This window comes from Hyperolius riggenbachi, chromosome 3, assembly GCF_040937935.1.
Source record: "Hyperolius riggenbachi isolate aHypRig1 chromosome 3, aHypRig1.pri, whole genome shotgun sequence".
Taxonomy (NCBI): domain Eukaryota; kingdom Metazoa; phylum Chordata; class Amphibia; order Anura; family Hyperoliidae; genus Hyperolius; species Hyperolius riggenbachi.
In genome coordinates this window covers 491,972,560-491,993,550 of record NC_090648.1, presented here as the reverse complement: position 1 = coordinate 491,993,550, position 20,991 = coordinate 491,972,560, and the positions used below count along the sequence as shown (strand labels likewise).

General features: G+C 49.9%; 2 protein-coding genes across 3 annotated transcripts in view; one reads left to right on the top strand and one right to left on the bottom strand.

The window, feature by feature from the left end:
* Nucleotides 1-1,825, bottom strand: part of RIBC2 (RIB43A domain with coiled-coils 2) — a 33,684-nt gene extending 31,859 nt beyond the window's left edge. The window contains exon 1 of one of the 2 annotated variants that reach the window (XM_068278204.1): nucleotides 1,438-1,825. In XM_068278204.1, the coding sequence (XP_068134305.1) occupies nucleotides 1,438-1,554 (117 nt within the window). In that variant the 5' untranslated portion in view covers nucleotides 1,555-1,825. Of the gene's footprint in view, nucleotides 1-1,285; nucleotides 1,364-1,437 lie in introns of those variants that run through there. The other variant, XM_068278205.1, reaches the window with a different exon arrangement.
* Nucleotides 1,678-20,991, top strand: part of SMC1B (structural maintenance of chromosomes 1B) — a 127,040-nt gene continuing 107,726 nt past the window's right edge. The window contains exons 1-2 of the mRNA XM_068278203.1: nucleotides 1,678-1,898; nucleotides 20,188-20,373. Of these exons, the coding sequence (XP_068134304.1) occupies nucleotides 1,790-1,898; nucleotides 20,188-20,373 (295 nt within the window). The 5' untranslated portion in view covers nucleotides 1,678-1,789. The remainder of the gene's footprint in view (nucleotides 1,899-20,187; nucleotides 20,374-20,991) is intronic.

The following is a 20,991-nucleotide window of genomic DNA, read 5'->3' as shown; positions in this document are numbered from 1 at the left end:
CCAGGCACATGGCTACTTATTATTCACTGCACTTGCAGTGTTTACTTCCAGGAGCGGCCGTTGATTGGCTGGCGGGACCAGGTGATGCGGAGAGCTCCGCTCACGTGGTCTCCGCAGTGCATCCGACAGAGCAGGCGCACCAAGAGATGCTTTTAATGCGGCTCTTGGTAGCGTCCTGCTCCAACACCACCAGGCGTTGCGTTAGGGGCACGTTATGCGCCCTATAACGTCCCCTAAACGCAACGTCTTGGTGAGAAAGCAGCCTTAATCTCTCATCTGTGTTAACTGGCTTCCTCGGCAGAGCAGCTAATTTGTAAACACAGAATGTTGACCCTACGTCTGCTTCCATGAAAGCAGGAAGTAGACACGCTGCAGATTTATTGTAAGATTTTTATCAGCTGTAATGTTGCTTGAACCAGTCCAGTCCACAACTATGATTATAAGCTAAAGATATTAGGAAGTATGTTTCTGTTTTAATTCAAAGCCTGTTATGAATGTCCAGAACAGAGAGAAACTGAAAGTTCTCTTCTTCATTGTCTTGGAGTGGAGTATGGACTGTCCATAGCCCCCCATCCAATGATGATGTGCCCTCCACTTAACGGGGTTCTGTGGGGGAACCTGAGGATAAAAACCGCCACTTACCTGGGGCCTGTATCTGCCCCATGTAGCAGTAATGTCCCACGCCGTCTTCCTCCGCTCCGCTGTTCCCTGCCGCCGGCACCAGGCAATTATCTGTCTGTCATAGCCGAATAATGCATGCTGCCGTTCGCATCCTCGTAATCTTACTGCACAGGTGCAGTACAAAGTTTTCTTGTACTGCGCCTGCATAGTAAGCTTCCGTTTACACGGGCGGGAGCGAGCAGGCAGCGGCCACGTCCGCACAGCCGCAGTTGGACGGTGTGCTGCGCTAGACCGGGGCCGGATCGGAGGACGGTGTAGGACATTACTGCTACAAGGGGCTGATAGAAGTAAGTAAGTGGTGTTTTTTATCCTCAGACCCCCCCCCCCCCCCCCCCCCTACTGAACCCCTTTAAGCAATACCAGTTGCCTGGCTGTCCTGCTAATCCTCTACCTCTACTCTCAGCCATAGCCCCTGAACAAGGATGCAGATCAGGAGCACTGGCTGAAATGTGACTGGATTAGCTGCATGCTTGTTTCAGGTGTGTGATTCTGACACTACTGCAGCCAGAGATAAGCAAAACAGCCAGGCAAATGGCATTGTATAAAATGAAATCAGATCCCCTTTAATTGGAAATAAATATGGCCCCCTCCATATCCCTCTCACTGCAGGTGGCATCATTCTGGGAAGAGGGGGAGCAGTGATGGTGACCCCATATACATCACTCCTCAGCACAATGGTCACTATGGTTACAGTCCCAGTGAGTGATGATGACCCTCCCCCTCCTGATAGTTGCTATGGTTACACCCTCTCCTCACCCCGATAGTCCGCTCCCGGGTGTTGAAGACCCGGCTCTGCCTCTGTGTCTCGGCATTCCTCCTCCTCTGCAGCACGGCGGCTTCCTGCAGGTCCACGCTCCGCTCCAGCTTCTCCATGCCTGTCTATTCCTGCCCGGCAGCGTTACTATGGAGACCAAACACGCGCATCTCCTCGGCGACGCTCACGTGATCCGCCGCCAGAGCCCTGTGCCTGCGCAGTGACGTCACAAGAGAATGGCGGGAAGTGCGCTGTTGCCAGGCAGACTCTCGACGCCGCGTTCTCGCGAGATTCCCCGCCCCGCCCTGACAGACAGACAGACAGAGGCGGACAAAGAGACAGATAGTGGCAACTATGGGCTTCCTCAGTCGGCTCGTTCTGGAGAACTTCAAGTCCTGGCGGGGCCGTCAAATCATAGGGCCCTTCCGGCGCTTCAACTGCATCATAGGCCCCAATGGCTCAGGTAACCCCTCCCCCGAAGGTACTAGAAACTGCTGAGAGAGCCTTATCATAGGCCACAATGGCTCAGGTAACCCCTCCCCCTGGAGGTACTGGTAACCCCTCCCCCTGGAGGTACTAGAGTCAGCGGGGAAAGCCTTATCATAGGCCACAATGGCTCAGGTAACCCCTCCCCCTGGAGGTACTAGAGTCAGCGGGGAAAGCCTTATCATAGGCCACAATGGCTCAGGTAACCCCTCCCCCTGGAGGTACTAGAATCAGCGGGGAGAGCCTTATCATAAGCCCCAATGGTTCAGGTAACCCCTCCCCCTGGAGGTACTAGAGACTGCGGGGAGAGCCTTATCATAGGCCCCAATGGCTCAGGTAACCCCTCCCCCTGGAGGTACTAGAAACTGCGGGGAGAGCCTTATCATAGGCCCCAATGGCTCAGGTAACCCCTCCCCCTGGAGGTACTAGAATGGCTCAGGTAACCCCTCCCCCTGGAGGTACTAGAGACTGCGGGGAGAGCCTTATCATAGGCCCCAATGGCTCAGGTAACCCCTCCCCCTGGAGGTACTAGAAACTGCGGGGAGAGCCTTATCATAGGCCCCAATGGCTCAGGTAACCCCTCCCCCTGGAGGTACTGGTAACCCCTCCCCCTGGAGGTACTAGAAACTGCGGGGAGAGCTTTATCATAGGCCCTAATGGCTCAGGTAACCCCTCCCCCTGGAGGTACTAGAGACTGCGGGGAGAGCCTTATCATAGGCCCCAATGGCTCAGGTAACCCCTCCCCCTGGAGGTACTAGAAACTGCGGGGAGAGCCTTATCATAGGCCCCAATGGTTCAGGTAACCCCTCCCCCTGGAGGTACTAGAAACTGCGGGGAGAGCCTTATCATAAGCCCCAATGGTTCAGGTAACCCCTCCCCCCCGAAGGTACTAGAAACTGCTGAGAGAGCCTTATCATAGGCCACAAGGGCTCAGGTAACCCCTCCCTCTGGAGGTACTGGTAACCCCTCCCCCTGGAGGTACTAGAAACTGCTGGGAGAGCCTTATCATAGGCCATAATGGCTCAGGTAACCCCTCCCCCTGGAGGTACTGGTAACCCCTCCCCCTAGAGGTACTAGAATCAGTGGGGAGAGCCTTATCAGAAGCCCCAATGGTTCAGGTAACCCCTCCCCCTGGAGGTACTAGAATCAGCAGGGAGAGCCTTATCATAGGCCCCAATGGCTCAGGTAACCCCTCCCCCTAGAGGTACTAGAATCAGCGGGGAGAGCCTTATCATAGGCCCCAATAGCTCAGGAAACCCCTCCCCCCTGGAGGTACTAGAAACTGCGGGGAGAGCCTTATCATAGGCCCCAATGGCTCAGGTAACCCCTCCCCCTGGAGGTACTAAAAACTGCGGGGAGAGCCTTATCATAGGCCCCAATGGCGCAGGTAACCCCTCCCCCTGGAGGTACTAGAAACTGCGGGGAGAGCTTTATCATAGGCCCCAATGGCTCAGGTAACCCCTCCCCCTGGAGGTACTAGAAACTGCGGGGAGAGCTTTATCATAGGCCCCAATGGCTCAGGTAACCCCTCCCCCTGGAGGTACTGGTAACCCCCCCCCCCTGGAGGTACTAGAAACTGCGGGGAGAGCTTTATCATAGGCCCCAATGGCTCGGGTAACCCCTCCCCCTGGAGGTACTAAAAACTGCGGGGAGAGCCTTATCATAGGCCCCAATGGCTCAGGTAACCCCTCCCCCTGGAGGTACTAGAAACTGCGGGGAGAGCCTTATCATAGGCCCCAATGGCTTGAGTAACCCCTCCCCCTGGAGGTACTAGAAACTGCAGGGAGAGCTTTATCATAGGCCCCAATGGCTCAGGTAACCCCTCCCCCTGGAGGTACTAGAAACTGCGGGGAGAGCCTTATCATAGGCCCCAATGGCTTGAGTAACCCCTCCCCCTGGAGGTACTAGAAACTGCGGGGAGAGCTTTATCATAGGCCCCAATGGCTCAGGTAACCCCTCCCCCTGGAGGTACTAGAAACTGCGGGGAGAGCTTTATCATAGGCCCCAATGGCTCAGGTAACCCCTCCCCCTGGAGGTACTGGTAACCCCTCCCCCTGGAGGTACTAGAAACTGCGGGGAGAGCTTTATCATAGGCCCTAATGGCTCAGGTAACCCCTCCCCCTGGAGGTACTAGAGACTGCGGTGAGAGCCTTATCATAGGCCCCAATGGCTCAGGTAACCCCTCCCCCTGGAGGTACTAGAAACTGCGGGGAGAGCCTTATCATAGGCCCCAATGGCTTGAGTAACCCCTCCCCCTGGAGGTACTAGAAACTGCGGGGAGAGCTTTATCATAGGCCCCAATGGCTCAGGTAACCCCCTCCCCCTGGAGGTACTAGAAACTGCGGGGAGAGCTTTATCATAGGCCCCAATGGCTCAGGTAACCCCTCCCCCTGGAGGTACTAGAAACTGCGGGGGGAGCCTTATCATAGGCCCCAATGGCTCAGGTAACCCCTCCCCCCTGGAGGTACTAGAAACTGCGGGGAGAGCCTTATCATAGGCCCCAATGGCTCAGGTAACCCCTCCCCCTGGAGGTACTAAAAACTGCGGGGAGAGCCTTATCATAGGCCCCAATGGCTTGAGTAACCCCTCCCCCTGGAGGTACTAGAAACTGCGGGGAGAGCCTTATCATAAGCCCCAATGGCTCAGGTAACCCCTCCCCCTGGAGGTACTAGAAACTGCGGGGAGAGCTTTATCATAGGCCCCAATGGCTCGGGTAACCCCTCCCCCTGGAGGTACTAAAAACTGCGGGGAGAGCCCAATGGCTCAGGTTACTCCTGACCTGGTAACTCCCCCTCCTGGTGCTGGAATCCGAGGGGAGAGCCTTAGCATAAGCCCCAATGGCTTAGGTAACCCCTGGAAGTAATAGAGTCAGCGGGGAGAGCCAGTTGTATGTTTAAAAAAAACAAAAACTGACACTTACCTGGGGCTTCTATCGGCCCCTTTGCAGCTGTCATGTCCCGCCCCACCCTCCTACAGTCATCCGTTCCCTGCCAGCGGTCCAATTTTGGCTGTAACTTGGCTGCGCGGACGTGGCCACGCGCATCATCGGGAGCTTACTGCACAGGCGCAGTACAAGAAAACTTCGTACTGCGCTTATGCAGTAAGCTCCCAATGACGCGCGCAGGAGCGAGCGTTATTCGTCTAGTTAGACGAATAATTGGATCGGCAGCAGGGAACGGAGGATGGTAGGAGGACGGCGCAGGACATGACAGCTGCAAGGGGCCGATAGAAGCCCCAGGTAAGTGTCAGTTTTTGTTTTTTTAAACATGCCACGAAACCCCTTTAACAGCACAGCTGTAAGCAAAATAAAAAAAAAATCAACTTACCTGGGGCTTCCTCCAGCCCCTGGCAGCCTATCTGTCCCTCGCCGCAGCTCTGGTGCCCCAGGATCAACTCCGTTGCAGATGCCGACCTTACAAGGTCATCATCTTCTGCCCCTCGCGTTTGCTACTTTGCGCTCACGTGGCCTGAAGCGTTCTGTGCAAGCACAGTGCTTCTGCGCCTGCGCAATAACGCTCCAGGCCACATGAGCGCGCAGTAGATGCCGATCTAGTGAGGTTGGCATCTGCAATGGAGGGGATCCCGGGACAGCGGAGCTGCGGTGGGGACAGATAGGCTGCCAGGGGCTGGAGGAAGCTTAGGCCCCAATGGCACAGATAACCCCCTCCCACTGGTATCTCCTTCTCAATCACACAGGTAACCCATTCCCCAGGTAGCACCTCTTCTTGGTATTGGAATCAACCGGGAGAGCCTTATCCTAGACCCGAGTTGCTCAGGTAACTCCTTCCCTGGTATCTCCCCCCCACCCACTGTAATCAGCACGGATATCCTTATCATAGGCCCCAATGGCTCAAGTAACTCCTCCCCCCGGGACTGGAATCAGCAGGGAGAACCTTATCATAGGCCCCAATGCTCAGGTAACCCCTCCCCATTTACCTTTTCCTTGGTCCTGAAATCAGCACAAATGTCTTTATCATAGGCCCCAATGGCTCAGGTAACCCCCTCCCCGGGTAACCTTTCCCCTGGTCCCGGAATCAGCGCAGATTTCTTTATCATAGGCCACATTGGCTCAGGTAACCCCTCCCCCAGGCAACTAACCCCCTCAACCCCCCAACCAACTCGGAGGGAGAAGTAATTTGGGGTCTGGCAATGGTCAAAGCCGTGAAATGCCGCAGACTATAGCACTAGTGCTACAGTGGTGCCCAGCTCAAGCGCTACGCGGCCGGAAAAAAGCTCCTCCTTCATCTGGTTCCCGCGGAGAGAATCAGCCATGGTCAATGACATGCTAATAATCCAGAGTTGGTGCAGATTTCTGCAGCTTGGAAATGGCCTGGTCAGATAAGGCCGAGGTGGGATTCAATTATTCCATTTTTATTCTGCATATTCAAAACAGTATAGAGCCGTGCACGCTGTAAAATTCCAGGCTTTATTATTGTCCAAGAAAGGATTAGTGGCACATCAAAGGACAAATGATACACAGCAGTGAGGGTACAGATTGCACCTGACAGCCGTTTTGCGCACCACTTCTTCAGAGGCACTTATGCACTCTGCCTACCGGTACGACTCTTGGCCTCCTACGGTGTCCACAGTCACCGTGAGCGTGTGCCTGGTGCCATGTGGTGCAGATGCTTGAGGTGACAGTGAACACTGGAGGAGGCCAGGAGTCGCAGGTCCAGACAGGTGAAAACCCGAGATGAGGGGCATAGGTATTAGCACGCCGCGGGTGAGTTTGGGCGTGGGGAGAACTGAATGACGGTTCTGCCTGTTGCCACAAAACTCCTCGGCTGCGATACTATTCTCCATCAGAGTTGTCGGAGGGAGATGTAATTCGTGGTCCAGCAATCGCTGGAGCCCTGAATTACTCTTACGTGCCCTGCGCAGCATAACATTCAGCATCGGGAGCCAAAACCACCTTCTTTGTTTCCAGACCATGACCACCGTTTTCTCTCTCGCCATCCTCCCAGGTTCCTCTGTTAGCCTGCTGTAGGCCCCAATAATCTTTAGTTGGGCTCTTCTGCACATGCGTGAACGAAGAGCCTGGCTGACATGACTGAATCCGGATTACTGAATCCGGATTACCAGGGCCGATAGCAGGTAAACGGAGGCACTCGGGTAGGGCAAGGGATGCAATGGTGGTCATTGGGCTAGAGGAGGCACCAGGTAAATATGAATTCTTTCACCCCCACTCCCTCTTCTCAGGTTAGCTTTAAAGGATACCAGAGCCCAAAAAAATTATGAGAAACGGGCAGGGCTGTGGAGTCGGAGCAATTTTGGGTACCCGGAATCTGAGTCGGTGATTTCATAAACTGAGGAGTCGGATGATTTTTGTACAAAATCCACAGCCCTGCGAAGTATTAGACGTCGGAGCAATTTTGGGTACCTGGAGTTGGAGTCGGTGGTTTCATAAACAGGAGTTGGAAGTTTTTTGTTCCGACTCCACAGCCCTGGAAACGGGGGAGCAGGCATGGACGGTGAGCTGTCCTGATGCCCACATTTCTCATCAGGCAGGCAGCTGAGATGGCAGTACTAGACTGATTTTGAATAGATTTAATGCTGAAATCTATCGGGAATCTGCCTGTGGTTTATGGGCAGCCAACAGATCTCATATTTGATCAGAGAGGGTTCTGTCTCATGGTCGGCCTGCCCATACAGCGCTAGATGTATCGGCACCTTTAATTCCTATTTTTATTAGTAGGACAGGAAGTGACCGGGGTCTCATGGGAGTCACAGATAATAAAAACCCTGAATATAATGAATGTGCCAATCTGCCTGTGTCACCCCATCCTATGTTGATAATGAGAGGAGCTGCGCAGGATCGCTGCAATGTTATCTGTTCAGTAATACGATTGAACCAATCACGCAATCCAATGCTGAGTTTTCTCTCAATCTTTCCTATACAGAGTGGAGGTACCTCTTTATTATTGTGCTGACTGAATCCCCGGTATACTATAATCTCGTAATAGTAAAGTCTGAAATAGTAAAACTTCGGGTATAGTAAACTAAATGTCCAGGTCACGGTGAATATGGGAATAACAGCTGGTTAATTAAACCGTCATGTATCAGAACTTTTGTTATAGTTATATCTGTATGTTATAGTAAAGCTGATTTTTGGTCCCTGTACTATTCTGTATCTGGATATAGTGGAAAGTGGCCGGGCTGGCAGCCACTTGTAGGCTGCTTGCTATCTGCACAGTACTTTGGGTCTTTGTGGATTACCTCAAAAGCACCAACCTGTGAGCCCTATGCTTCTTTTGTAAGCTGCTGTCTCATTATTGAAGGGATTGTCTATCATCTGTGACTTGCTTGTGCATGGCTGCAACACTACAGCATCATCCATGCTGCCAGAAGAGCACACTATCAATACTGTATCCGCATTAACTGGTGAGACCTATGCTTCTTGTGTAAGCTGCTGCCTGATTATTGAAGGGATTGTCTATCATCTGTGACTTTCTTGTGCATGGCTGCAACATTACAGCATCATCCATGCTGCCAGAAGAGCACACTATCAATACTGTATCCGCATTAACTGGTGAGACCTATGCTTCTTGTGTAAGCTGCTGCCTGGTTATTGAAGGGATTGTCTATCATCTGTGACTTGCTTGTGCATGGCTGCAACACTACAGCATCATCCATGCTGCCAGAAGAGCACACTATCAATACTGTACCCGCATTAACTGGTGAGACCTATGCTTCCTGTGCAAGCAGTTGCATGATTATTGCATGCATATCTCTGCATATTGAGCACTATGTATTTTGATCTAGCTTAGACACTGTGCTCCCACGTGGAAGCATTGAAAAGAAATAAAATAACTCCTAATTATTGACTGAATTAAGATATGGTGCTACAGTAGTCTTTATGTGCTTGAGTATGACTATTTCTGATATACTGTAGTACCGTTTTTTTCGGACCATAAGACGCACCTAGGTTTAGAGGACAAAAACCAGAGAAAAATAAATGTACTAAACCTGGTGCATCCATGGTGCTGGGGAGTCTTGTGGAGTCTGTGCTGCAGTCTTGATGCAAAAGTTCCAATGTACGCAGTAGTAACTGGTACTACTACCTGTGACTTAACTTACAGAGATTCGGGCCACCTGGAACCACACTAACAGACTGAGACCACATAGACAACACTGATGACAAAAAACAGGTTCACACTGGCAAGAATATTCCGTATATACTCAAGTATAAGCCGACCAGAAAATAGACGACACACACACACACACACACACACACACACACACACACACACACACACACACACACACACACACACACACACACACACACACACACACACACACACACACACACACACACACACACACACACACACACACACACACACACACACACACACACACACACACACACACACACACACACACACACACACACACACTTTTACTGTAAAAAAAAAAAAAAAAGAGGAAAAAATGATTGAACCGAGTATAAGCCGAGGTATCTCCAGTATAGGTTAGCCTGCCATAGGTGCCCCAGTATAGGTTAGTCAGCCATAGGTATCCCAGTATAGGTTAGCCAGCCATAGGTGCCCTAGTATAGCTTAACCATCCATAGTTTGCCCCTGTATAGGTATCCCCAGTATAGGTTAGCCAGCCATAGGTGCCCTAGTAAAGCTTAACCGGCCATAGTTTGCCCCAGTATAGGTTAGCCAGCCATAGGTGCCCTAGTATAGCTTAACCAGCCATCGTTTGCCCCAGTATAGGTTAGCCAGCCATAGGTGCCCCAGTATAGCTTAACCGGCCATAGTTTGCCCCAGTATAGGTTAGCCAGCCATAGGTGCCCTAGTATAGCTTAACCAGCCATCGTTTGCCCCAGTATAGGTTAGCCAGCCATAGGTGCCCCAGTATAGCTTAACCGGCCATAGTTTGACCCAGTATAGGTTAGCCAGCCATAGGTGCCCTAGTATAGCTTAACCAGCCATAGTTTGCCCCAGTATAGGTTAGCCAGCCATAGGTGCCCCAGTATAGGTATCTCCAGTATAGGTTAGTCAGCCATAGGTACCCCAGTATAGGTTAGCCAGCCATAGGTGCCCTCGTATAGCTTAACCAGCCATAGTTTGCCCCAGTATAGGTATCTCCAGTATAGGTTAGCCAGCCATAGGTGCCCTAGTATAGCTTAACCGGCCATAGTTTGCCCCTGTATAGGTATCCCCAGTATAGGTTAGCCAGCCATAGGTGCCCTAGTATAGCTTAACCGGCCATAGTTTGCCCCAGTATAGGTTAGCCAGCCATAGGTGCCCTAGTATAGCTTAACCAGCCATCGTTTGCCCCAGTATAGGTTAGCCAGCCATAGGTGCCCCAGTATAGGTTAGACAGCCATAGGTGCCCTCGTATAGCTGAACCAGCCATAGTTTGCCCCAGTATACGTTAGCCAGCCATAGATGCCCCAGTATAGGTTAACCAGCCATAGGTGCCCCCACCCCATCCCCCGCAGGCTGGTGGGACTACAGAGAATGAGAGGGGAGCAGCGGCACAGTAGGACTCAGCTGTGAAGATGGGAGCCTGACTCCTTCCTCTCTTCGGGTCCCCCTCCATACTATTATTTATTTATATAGCATCAATATTTTCTGCAGTGCTTTACAAAGCACAATAAGACGACAAGGGGAACATAGGTACAACCACAAAAAGTGCAGCAGAGTCTCAAGCAGCACAAATATTGCAATAAAAACAGTAAACATTAGGAGGATGACCCTGCCCTTGCGAGTTTACAATCTAAAGGGTAGTGGGGGACACATTAGGTAAAGGGGAGGGGGTGGGTGAGGCAGTGAGCCTTTGCTTCTGATTACATTGTGAACAGATAAGTAAATCAGGGCTATAGAATGTTATGAGCTTGTCTGAATAGGTGTGTTTTAAGAGTGCGTTTGAAGATGTCCAGGTTTGGAGCATGACGTACAGGCTGTGGAAGAGAGTTCCAGATGTGGGATGATGCTCGTGTGAAGTCCTGGATGCGAGCATGAGAGGAGGTGATCAGCTTAGAGGCCAGGAGCTCTCCTCTCCATTGTTGAAATCATGTGTGGCAGCAGGGTGACTACCCTTCCGGGCTTCTGACGCTGTGGTGCACTCGTGATCGCTGTCCAGTCTGGGTCCTGGCGCTGTGGTGCACTTGCAGCCGCTGTCTAGTCTAAGTCCCGGTGCTGTGGTGCACTCATGCCCGTTCTCCAGTCTGGGTCTCAGCGTTGTGGTGCACTCATGCCCCCTCTCCAGTCTGGGTCCTGGTGCACTTGCAGCCGCTGTCTAGTCTAAGTCCCGGCGCTGTGGTGCACTCATGCCCGTTCTCCAGTCTGGGTCCTGGCGCTGTGGTGCACTCATGTCCGTTCTCCAGTCTGGATCCTGGCGCTGTGGTGCACTCATACCCGTTCTCAAGTCTGGGTCCTGGCGCTGTGGTGCACTCGTGATCGCTGTCCAGTCTGGATCCTGGTGCTGTGCTGCAGTCATGCCCGTTCTCTAGTCTGGGTCCTGGCGCTGTGGTGCAGTCAAGCCCGTTCTCCAGTCTGGTTCCTTGCGCTGTGGTACACTCATGCCTGTTCTCCAGTCTGGGTCCTGGCGCTGTGGAGCACTCATGCCCGTTCTCCAGTTTGGGTCCTGGCGCTGTGGGGCACTCATGCCCGTTCTCCAGTCTGGGTCCTGGCGCTGTGGTGCACTTATGCCCGTTCTCCAGTCTGGGTCCTGGCGCTGTGGTGCACTCATGCCCGTTCTCCAGTCTGGGTCCTGGCACTTTGGAGCACTCATGCCCGTTCTCCAGTCCGAGTCCTGGGGCTGTGTTGCACTCATACCCGTTCTCCAGTCTGGGTCCTGACGCTGTGGTGCACTCATGCCCGTTCTCCAGTCTGGGTCCTGGCGCTGTGGAGCACTCATGCCCGTTCTCCAGTCTGGGTCCTGGTACTGTGGTGCACTCATACCCGTTCTCCAGTCTGGGTCCTGGCGCTGTGGTGCACTCATGCCTGTTCTCCAGTCTGGGTCCTGGCGCTGTGGTGCACTCATGCCTGTTCTCCAGTCTGGGTCCTGGCGCTGTGGGGCACTCATACCCGTTCTCCAGTCTGGGTCTCGGCGCTGTGGTGCACTCATACCCGTTCTCCAGTCTGGGTCCTGGCGCTGTGGAGCACTCATACCCGTTCTCCAGTCTGTGTCTCGGCGCTGTGGTGCACTCATACCAGTTCTCCAGTCTGGGTCCTGGCGCTGTAAAGCACTCACACCCGTTCTCCAGTCTGGGTCCTGGCGCTGTGGAGCACTCATACCCGTTCTCCAGTCTGGGTACTGGCGCTGTGGTGCACTCATGCCCGTTCTCCAGTCTGGGTCCTGGCGCTGTGGAGCACTCATGCCCGTTCTCCAGTCTGGGTCTCGGCGCTGTGGTGCACTCATGCCCGTTCTCCAGTCTGGGTCTCGGCGCTGTGGTGCACTCATGCCCGTTCTCCAGTCTGGGTCCTTGTACTGTGGTGCATTCATACCCGTTCTCCAGTCTGGGTCCTAGCGCTGTGGAGCACTCATGCCCGCTCTCCAGCCTGGGTTCCGGCGCTGTGGAGCACTCATACCCGTTCTCCAGTCTGGGTCTCGGCGCTGTGGTGCACTCATGCCCGTTCTCCAGTCTGGGTCTCGGCGCTGTGGAGCACTCATACCCGTTCTCCAGTCTGGGTCCTGGCGCTGTGGTGCACTCATACCCGTTCTCCAGTCTGGGTCTCGGCGCTGTGGTGCACTCATGCCCGTTCTCCAGTCTGGGTCCCGGCGCTGTGGTGCGCTCATGCCCGTTCTCCAGTCTGGGTCCTGGCGCTGTGGTGCACTCATACCCGTTCTCCAGTCTGGGTCTCGGCGCTGTAGTGCGCTCATGCCCGTTCTCCAGTCTGGGTCCTGGCGCTGTGGAGCACTCATACCTGTTCTCCAGTCTGGGTCCTGGCGCTGTGGTGCACTCATGCCTGTTCTCCAGTCTGGGTCCTGGCGCTGTGGTGCACTTATGCCTGTTCTCCAGTCTGGGTCCTGGCGCTGTGGGGCACTCATACCCGTTCTCCAGTCTGGGTCTCGGCGCTGTGGTGCACTTATACCCGTTCTCCAGTCTGGGTCCTGGCGCTGTGAAGCACTCATACCCGTTCTCCAGTCTGGGTCCTGGCGCTGTGGAGCACTCATACCCGTTCTCCAGTCTGGGTCCTGGCGCTGTGGAGCACTCATACCTGTTCTCCAGTCTGGGTCCTGGCGCTGTGGAGCACTCATACCCGTTCTCCAGTCTTGGTCTCGGCGCTTTAGGGCACTTGCGGCCACTCTCCAGTTTTGGTCCCGGCACTGTGGTGCACTCGTAGCCACTCTCCAGTCTGGGTTACGGCGCTTTGGTGTACTTGCGCCTGCTCTGCAGTCTGGGTAATGGCGCTGTGGTGCACTCGCGCACGCTCTTCAGTGTGGGTTCTGGGGCTGTAGTGCAGTCGCAGCCGCAAGTGCTGCATTTTGGGGCCGATCACGATATGATTCTCGTTCTTTTCAATGGGTATCACAGACGCAAATCATTACAAAATTGCGTCATTTCTTGATGCAAATTGTCGATTTGCATTCTGATTCTGATTCAGCCCTAAAGGTGGCCACTAACAGTCTAATTTATAGCGAAAAATTGTTTGAGTGATCAGAAATTCTGATCGGATTGGTTGTAAATAATCTCAGTTTATGGGCACAATCGACTACGAACAATGATACAAATAGTCGTCTAATTGGATTTTCATCAAACCAAAACTTAGATTTTCTTGTTGGTTGTGATAGATAGGAAGCAAAGATTGGTTCGTTGATGGTGCAGTGAAAGATTTTTCTTCCAATCAGAATGATCTGATGGCTCGAATGATTTTTCGCTAGAAATTGGATCATTAGTTGCCACCTTTAGACTGACAACTATTTTTAAAAAAAAAGCTATTCGCCTGTGCCAGCTATTATTTCATTGAAAATGGGGATTCAATACAGAATTATTGTAATTATATTAAATTAGAATTATATTAATTCTATGCAGCTTGTAAATGAGCTAATCCAATCTTGGAAGCATAGGATTGGTCCATTTTCACGCTGCATAGATTTTCAGTTATATTTGCATAATTCTGCATAAACTTATTTGCATATCTCTAGCCAAGTGAAAACAGTGCTCTAACTTCAGTGAAGCGTAGTGAAGTGCAATAAACCATAAGAAGAAGACTTAGGGCCCGTTTCCACTTGTGCGGTGCGAATCGCCGCGGTAAAAATTTGCATGCGGATGTGAATTTCGCGTGCGGTTGTATGCGAATTTTCGTGCGAATTCGCATGAAAATTCGCATGGATGACGTTGTATGCGAATTTAACCATGGCAGTGCTGGTGTGCTTTTCCATTGATTTCCATGCGAATTCGCATGCGGAAATCTCATGAAAATTTGCATACCAAAGCCGCAGGCGATTTCCCTATTAAATACATTAGCGGCGATTCGCATGCATTCCACATGCAGGCGAATTCTGAGGGCTCTGCCGTGCAGAAAAATCCTGCACAGAAAAACGCTCAGGAAAACTGACAAGTGGAAACAGGCCCATCCACTTGTATTGGCTGTGCGAATCTGCATGCAGGAAACGCATGCAGAATCGCGATAGTGGAAACGGGCCCATAGAGGAGCAACATCGACTATGTTTACAGCACTCCCAGAGGAGCCAAGGTGAAAAAGATAAAGCATGAGAGTCCTCACTAGATGTCACATGATCTGCTTATGAACATTTTGTCAGATAGACAAACCTCTGATCAGCGCTGTGACAAGGTTACACTTCAGAATAGGCCGTCCGATTCACTAAGTGACATCTGTGAAAAGAACAAGAGGTCTATGATGCCAGTAAAGTTTGGACACGCCCACTATTTGTGCTGCCTGTCTGGATTGAGCGTGATAGTGCGGCCAACACTGCGGCACTTTTGTTATGGTGAGGGGAGTATGGATGACAGCACAGCGCGGTGCCACTTCTGTCAGCTGGGGTAAGAAGGGAAATGCACATGGGGGCATGCCAGATTGTTCCCATTCACCCATTTTAGTTCCTGTGGTTAATGACCACCAGCATCAATGAGCTGCAGTGGTCATTGACAAACAGTAAAAAGATATGCACAGGAAGATAAAGTTGGGGGACATCAAGTGGCCAAATAGTAAAAATACACCCTATACACGTTAAATTACACACTTAAATACCCATTAAAATATTGTCGCCATACGTTGTACTAGGTACTTAATTTAAAGGGAACCTGAAGATAGCTAAAAAATTAAAGCATTTCACTTACCTGGGGCCTCTACCAGCCCCCTTCAGCCGTTCTGTGCCCGTGCATAACGCAGGCGCAGTAGAGATTTTCTCGTACTGCGCAGGAAGCTCCTGACGACGGGAGTGCGAGCGGCCAGGGTCGCACAGGCGCAGTGGACTTCAACATCTAAGTCGGCAAAAGAGAAAGTGAGCAGCAGCGTGGGACCAGAAGATCGCTCCAGGATGGTGCAGGCACAGGTCGGCTGCAGGGGGCTGGCAGAAGCCCCAGGTATTTTCACGTCCTCTTTAAACGTTGTAATAGCCTGGACAAATAGGCAAATAAAATGTGCGGTTTTTATCTAGTGTAGCATGTTTTATTTTAAAACTATTGGTAGTCCGCGACTTACGAACGCCTGACTTACGAACGACCTGGCTATACGAATGGCTCGATCCCGTCGTGATGACGTCCTTTCCACATGGGGAAAGTTTGAAGAAGCAGCTTTAAACTTTCCCCAAGTGCCGGAGCGTGGCAGAGTGGCTAGATGGACAGCGTTGGACTCGTTCTGGAAAGTGAGTCCAGATCTGCTCAGAGGGGGAGGGTGGCAAATGGAGGCGCATGGGGGGCAAACGGAGGCACATGAGGGCAAACAGAGGAGGGACCAACAGAGGCACATGCAGGGTACACAGAGGAGTCCGCAATAGCAGCATAGGGGGCGATATACAGGCTGGGAACGCGAAGAATCACTCGCGTTCCTATGCCTGTTGGCCGGTGACGGGCAAACCGGAAGTGTTCGCCGGCGGGTCCTGGAGCGTCAGAGCGGGGCTGCGAGGGCACCGATCGGCTGCAGGGGGCTGAGGGAAGCCCCAGGTGAGTAAATCTCATTTTTTATACTTGACTTAAAGAGAATCTGTATTGTTAAAATCGCACAAAAGTAAACATACCAGTGCGTTAGGGGACATCTCCTATTACCCTCTGTCACAATTTCGCCGCTCCTCGCCGCATTAAAAGTGGTTAAAAACAGTTTTAAAAAGTTTGTTTATAAACAAACAAAATGGCCACCAAAACAGGAAGTAGGTTGATGTACAGTATGTCCACACATAGAAAATACATTCATACACAAGCAGGCTGTATACATCCTTCCTTTTGTATCTTAAGAGATCATTATACACAGGCAGTGTGCATAAAGGGGCCAGGAGGGGGGAGATGCATCACAGAACCACAACACTGAAGAACTTGGCAGCCTTCCAGACACAGGCTGACAAGTCTGACAAGAGAGAGATAAGTTGATTTATTACAGAGACTGTGATAGTGGAAAGTGCTGCAGTAAGCCAGAACACATTAGAATAGCTTTTGGAACTTGTAGGATGATAAAAAACAGGATGTAATTTTTGTTACGGAGTCTCTTTAAGGATCCCTTTAACCAGAAACTACCTTTATAATGGCGAAAACTGAGAAATCATTTTTTTTTATTATTCTTCCCATTAAAATGCATTTAGAATAAAATAAATTTTAGCAAAATGTACCACCCAAAGAAAACCTAATTGGTGGCAAAAAAAAACAAGATATAGATCATTCTGTTGTGACAAGTAGTGATAAAGTTATTGGCGAATGAATGGGAGGAGCGCTGAAATGTGAAAATTGCTTTGGTCCATAAGAGTAAAACCCCTCAGTGGTAAACTGGTTAATATACCATTGTGTTTCATGGGCAACCCTATCATGTTTACTAACATATCACACATGCTGGAGAGTACATTCTAAAAGCATAGGGTAAAGAGGAGGCACCATAAAGGGGTGATAAAAGGGTTAAAAAACAAGTATAGACTTACCCCAAAAGAGGTTTATTTGTACGCTCGAAAAGCTAGACAATGCATTTTGTGAGTGTCATCCCGCTTCCTCAGGTCAATAAAAACTGTCTGGACTGGAGACAAGTCTGCATGGGCTAAAAGCTCATGAATAGGCATCTTATTGCTTTTTTTATGCTGGAATGACAGGAAGACGTATATAGCACAGATCTCTGCGTCTGGCAATTTTACCTCAAGAGGGCTTTTAGAAGATAGAAAATGTTAAAGAGTACTTTCAGTACAAAAGGGTTAATAACTCCCCTGCTTGCCTGTAATTCATTAGACATGTGAAGCTCAGCCCTCCTCCTTGGCAATGCAGTCACGCCCATTTTTCCACCCCTGCCTGCATTACCATGACTGCCCCCAGCTTGGCAGCCACCAATTAGGCTGCAGCTGCTGAGTGAGCGGATTGGCTGCGGCAACACAGGTCGACTGGTCAGAGCTGTGGCAGACTTTTGAAAATAATTGTAAACCATAGCGGCTTTTCCATGGTAGAGGCGGAGCGTCAACTACTGAATTATGGGAGATCAAGTGAGTTACTAACCCTGAGACCCCCTGATTCTGGCAGCATTGAGGGCTGGTGCACACCAGAGTGGTTCTGGAGCGTTTTTAAAAACGTTAGCAGTTTGAAAACTGCTTGGGTAATGTATTGCAATGGGCTGGTGCACACCAGAGCGGTTCGTTTTTTCCACAAATGCAAACTCGGGTCCTGCAGCATTTTTTAGATTTCTGAGGCGTTTCTGCCTCAATGTTAAAGTATAGGAAAGTGGAAAACCTCTCTGAAAAATGCTAGCTCAGAGCGGTTTTCCAGGCGTTTTTGTTGCAGAAGCTGTTCAGTAACAGCTTTACTGTAACAATATATGAAATCTGCTACACAAAAACACCCCAAAAAATGCTAGGCATGATTAGAAAATCTCTCTAAACATGCCTAGAATCGCTCTGAAATCTGCTCCAAAAACCTCCAGCGGTTTGCAGATCTGCTAGAGGTTTTTGGTGTGCACTGGGCCTGAGACTGAAGGCTGATACAAACATCAGACTATAGTCTTTGGAAAATGAAAGATCACAGACCAATCTTACCACCCTTCATGTAGTATGAGAGCCATACTCTACACAGTCTTTTCTATGGAGCTGAACTCCACATCAGAAAAAAATCTTTGCGAGATGCTGCACACACAGATGCTGTACAGACACAAAAGATCAGTATCTGCAAAAGATCTGTTCCTGCCAAAAATCCATTCCTGCAAATTGCAATGATAGTCTATGTCGATCTGCAGATCATCATACACACATGATTTAACTGACATTCATCTGCAGATCAAGCAATCATCTGCAGATCTGAAAATCCATCCTGGTGGATCTGATCTGCAGATGAATGTCAGTTAAATCATGTGTGTATGATGATCTGCAGATCGACATAGACTATCATTGCAATTTGCAGGAATGGATTTTTGGCAGGAACAGATCTTTTGCAGATACTGATCTTTTGTGTCTGTACAGCATCTGTGTGTGCAGCATCTTGCAAAGATTTTTTTCTGATGTGGAGTTCAGCTCCATAGAATAGACTGTGTAGGTATGGCTCTCATACTACATGAAGGGTGGTAAGATTGGTCTGTGATCTTTCATTTTCCAAAGACTATAGTCTGATGTTTGTATGGGGCCTAAGTCTTACATGAGAGGTGCTGTAAAACCTGATTTCTGTGAAATGTGCTATGTGCAGTGCTAGTGATAAATGTATGATGTGGGATGCAATCACACTACAAAGACCTACTGTAGTGAAAATAACGTACTGAATAAAATTGCTTATTTCATTTATAAATAATTTAGTCAGTGTTTGCCCGTTGTAAAACCTTTCCCCTTGATTTACATTCTGACATTTATCACGGTTACGACATCTTTACTGTTGTTAGGTGATCTCTGTGGAACGTTCGTTTACTAAGAATTCTAAAGCCAGTAGAAAACACACCTGGGCCCATATGCAATTAATATTTTCCCTTGAGTTCTCTCCTACGAGATAATTTAAATTTTCTCTTTAAACTAAATTTTCAGCATTTTACAACTGAAAAAGTGCCCAAAAGTTGGTGGTAAAGTACCAGCAAATGTATTTTGAGTATTTTCTTGCTTGCTGCCAGCTTAAAGGGACTCCGAGCACCTCTCATGGGCATGCCTTTAAGACTCCGACCAGTACTGCAAAGTTCTTAAAGATGCATACCTTTGTGTAGCTTGTGCTCCCCTCTTTCATTTGATGCCTGAAACCGTTCTACACCAAATAGTTTTCATTCGATTTCACATAAAAAATTGGCTATGTTATAACTTCTGGGTCACTCCTGTCTTCTCTGTTAGAGAAGTGCATCACTGAATGAAGCAGGCAGAGGAAGTGACACGCGTGGCCATTGCAACATTACAAGAGGCTCTTCCAGAGGGATTATAAGCACGACTTTGTTGGAAGTCGTCTGGTGCTCGGAGTCCCTTTAAAAGGAATTTTATGGTGAGTTGTGAAAATATCAACTTGGAGAAAAACTAAGGAGAAAAGGTGAATTGCATATGGGCCCAGGTCTCTCAGAATGCTCTGAGAGGAGAATTCCGCATGGCTAAACAGCCTAGGCTGTGACCTCACCGAGAGGGTGGGGCTACATACCAATATACAGCAATATATAGATATAGGAAGTGTTTCTGATGCCAAAACCAGGACCATTACCATAAAAGTGGGTATCCTGAATAAGTTATTACGTTCTACTGTGTGTCACTACAGGGCCTCTTTAAATTGTACAATGCATATTATGTCAAGGATGTGCTATTTCCAACAGAAGCAGAGTTGTCATGTAAGCCAGGAATATCTGTACGCCAGGGAGAGACTAATCAGGGGTGGAACAAGAGCTCACTGGGCCCCATAGCAAACTTTTTGCAGGCTACCCCATCCCAACTGCCTATAGTGGTCGTCCCTCCATATAGCTTTCACTGGTGCTCTAATGGCCCCCTCTAATATTTCCCTAATAGTCTAGTGCCCCCCCCCCCCCTTCCCATATAGCTTTCCCTGGTGGTGTAAGAGTTTCTAGGAGGAGAGACAGGACAACAGCAAGGAAGGGGAAAACAATAATTTTACAACAAATCAAATGCTGGGACTGGGGTCCTCCCTGAGTATTGGCCCCATAGCAGTCGCTATGAACCTTACACCTCTGTCTATAATGTCTCTGGTTCTTTTGAAGGAAAATCCAACGTGATGGACGCTCTGAGCTTTGTGATGGGTGAGAAGGCGTCTAATCTGCGAGTGAAGAGCGTGAGAGAGCTGATCCATGGCGCCAATATCGGGAAGCCGGTATCGTCCACCGCCAGCGTGAATCTGGTGTACTGCGATAAGAGTGGGGAGAAGACCTTCTCCAGGATTATTGTCGGTACGGAACACGTGATTGTATATGGAGTTCTGTAGAACTTCTTAGCTGTAGATATGGAAACTTCTTCCCAAGACATTGTCTAGGAAGGCGGTGATTCAGTGCTTGAGGATTGAGCAGCACAGTCATTTACTGCAGCAGGGACAGCCATACTATCCCAGGAAAAAAACCTTATAAGTAGATAACTACTTGTTCTACTTACATATGTATTGTACTGTCCGCATTTTGATTTCAGTGAATTTTGTATAGTAATTAAAGAGAATTCTGTTCTTGGCATTTGCCATCTTAATTCTTTCTGGCTGAAGCCAATCCAGTTGTCATTTCCTCCCTTACTTTTTTTCCTCCTCGAAACTGCACTGTCATAGCCAGCTTGCTTTGTAAACACGTGAGAACAGCATAGATCAGATTTCAGCAGCTTCTCCCTTCTCAGCCTTGTGTCACACTGAACTGCCCCCAGCCAATCAGTGAGGAACAGGAATGTGGGAGGGTGATGACAAGCTTCCCTCTCGTTGCCAATGGCCAGGCTGACTGAGATAACATTACAGCAGAAACATTTCAGAATAGATCGGAGTGCTTGCAATGCAGGGTAAGGCTGCAGGTTGCATATTAAACACAGAACAC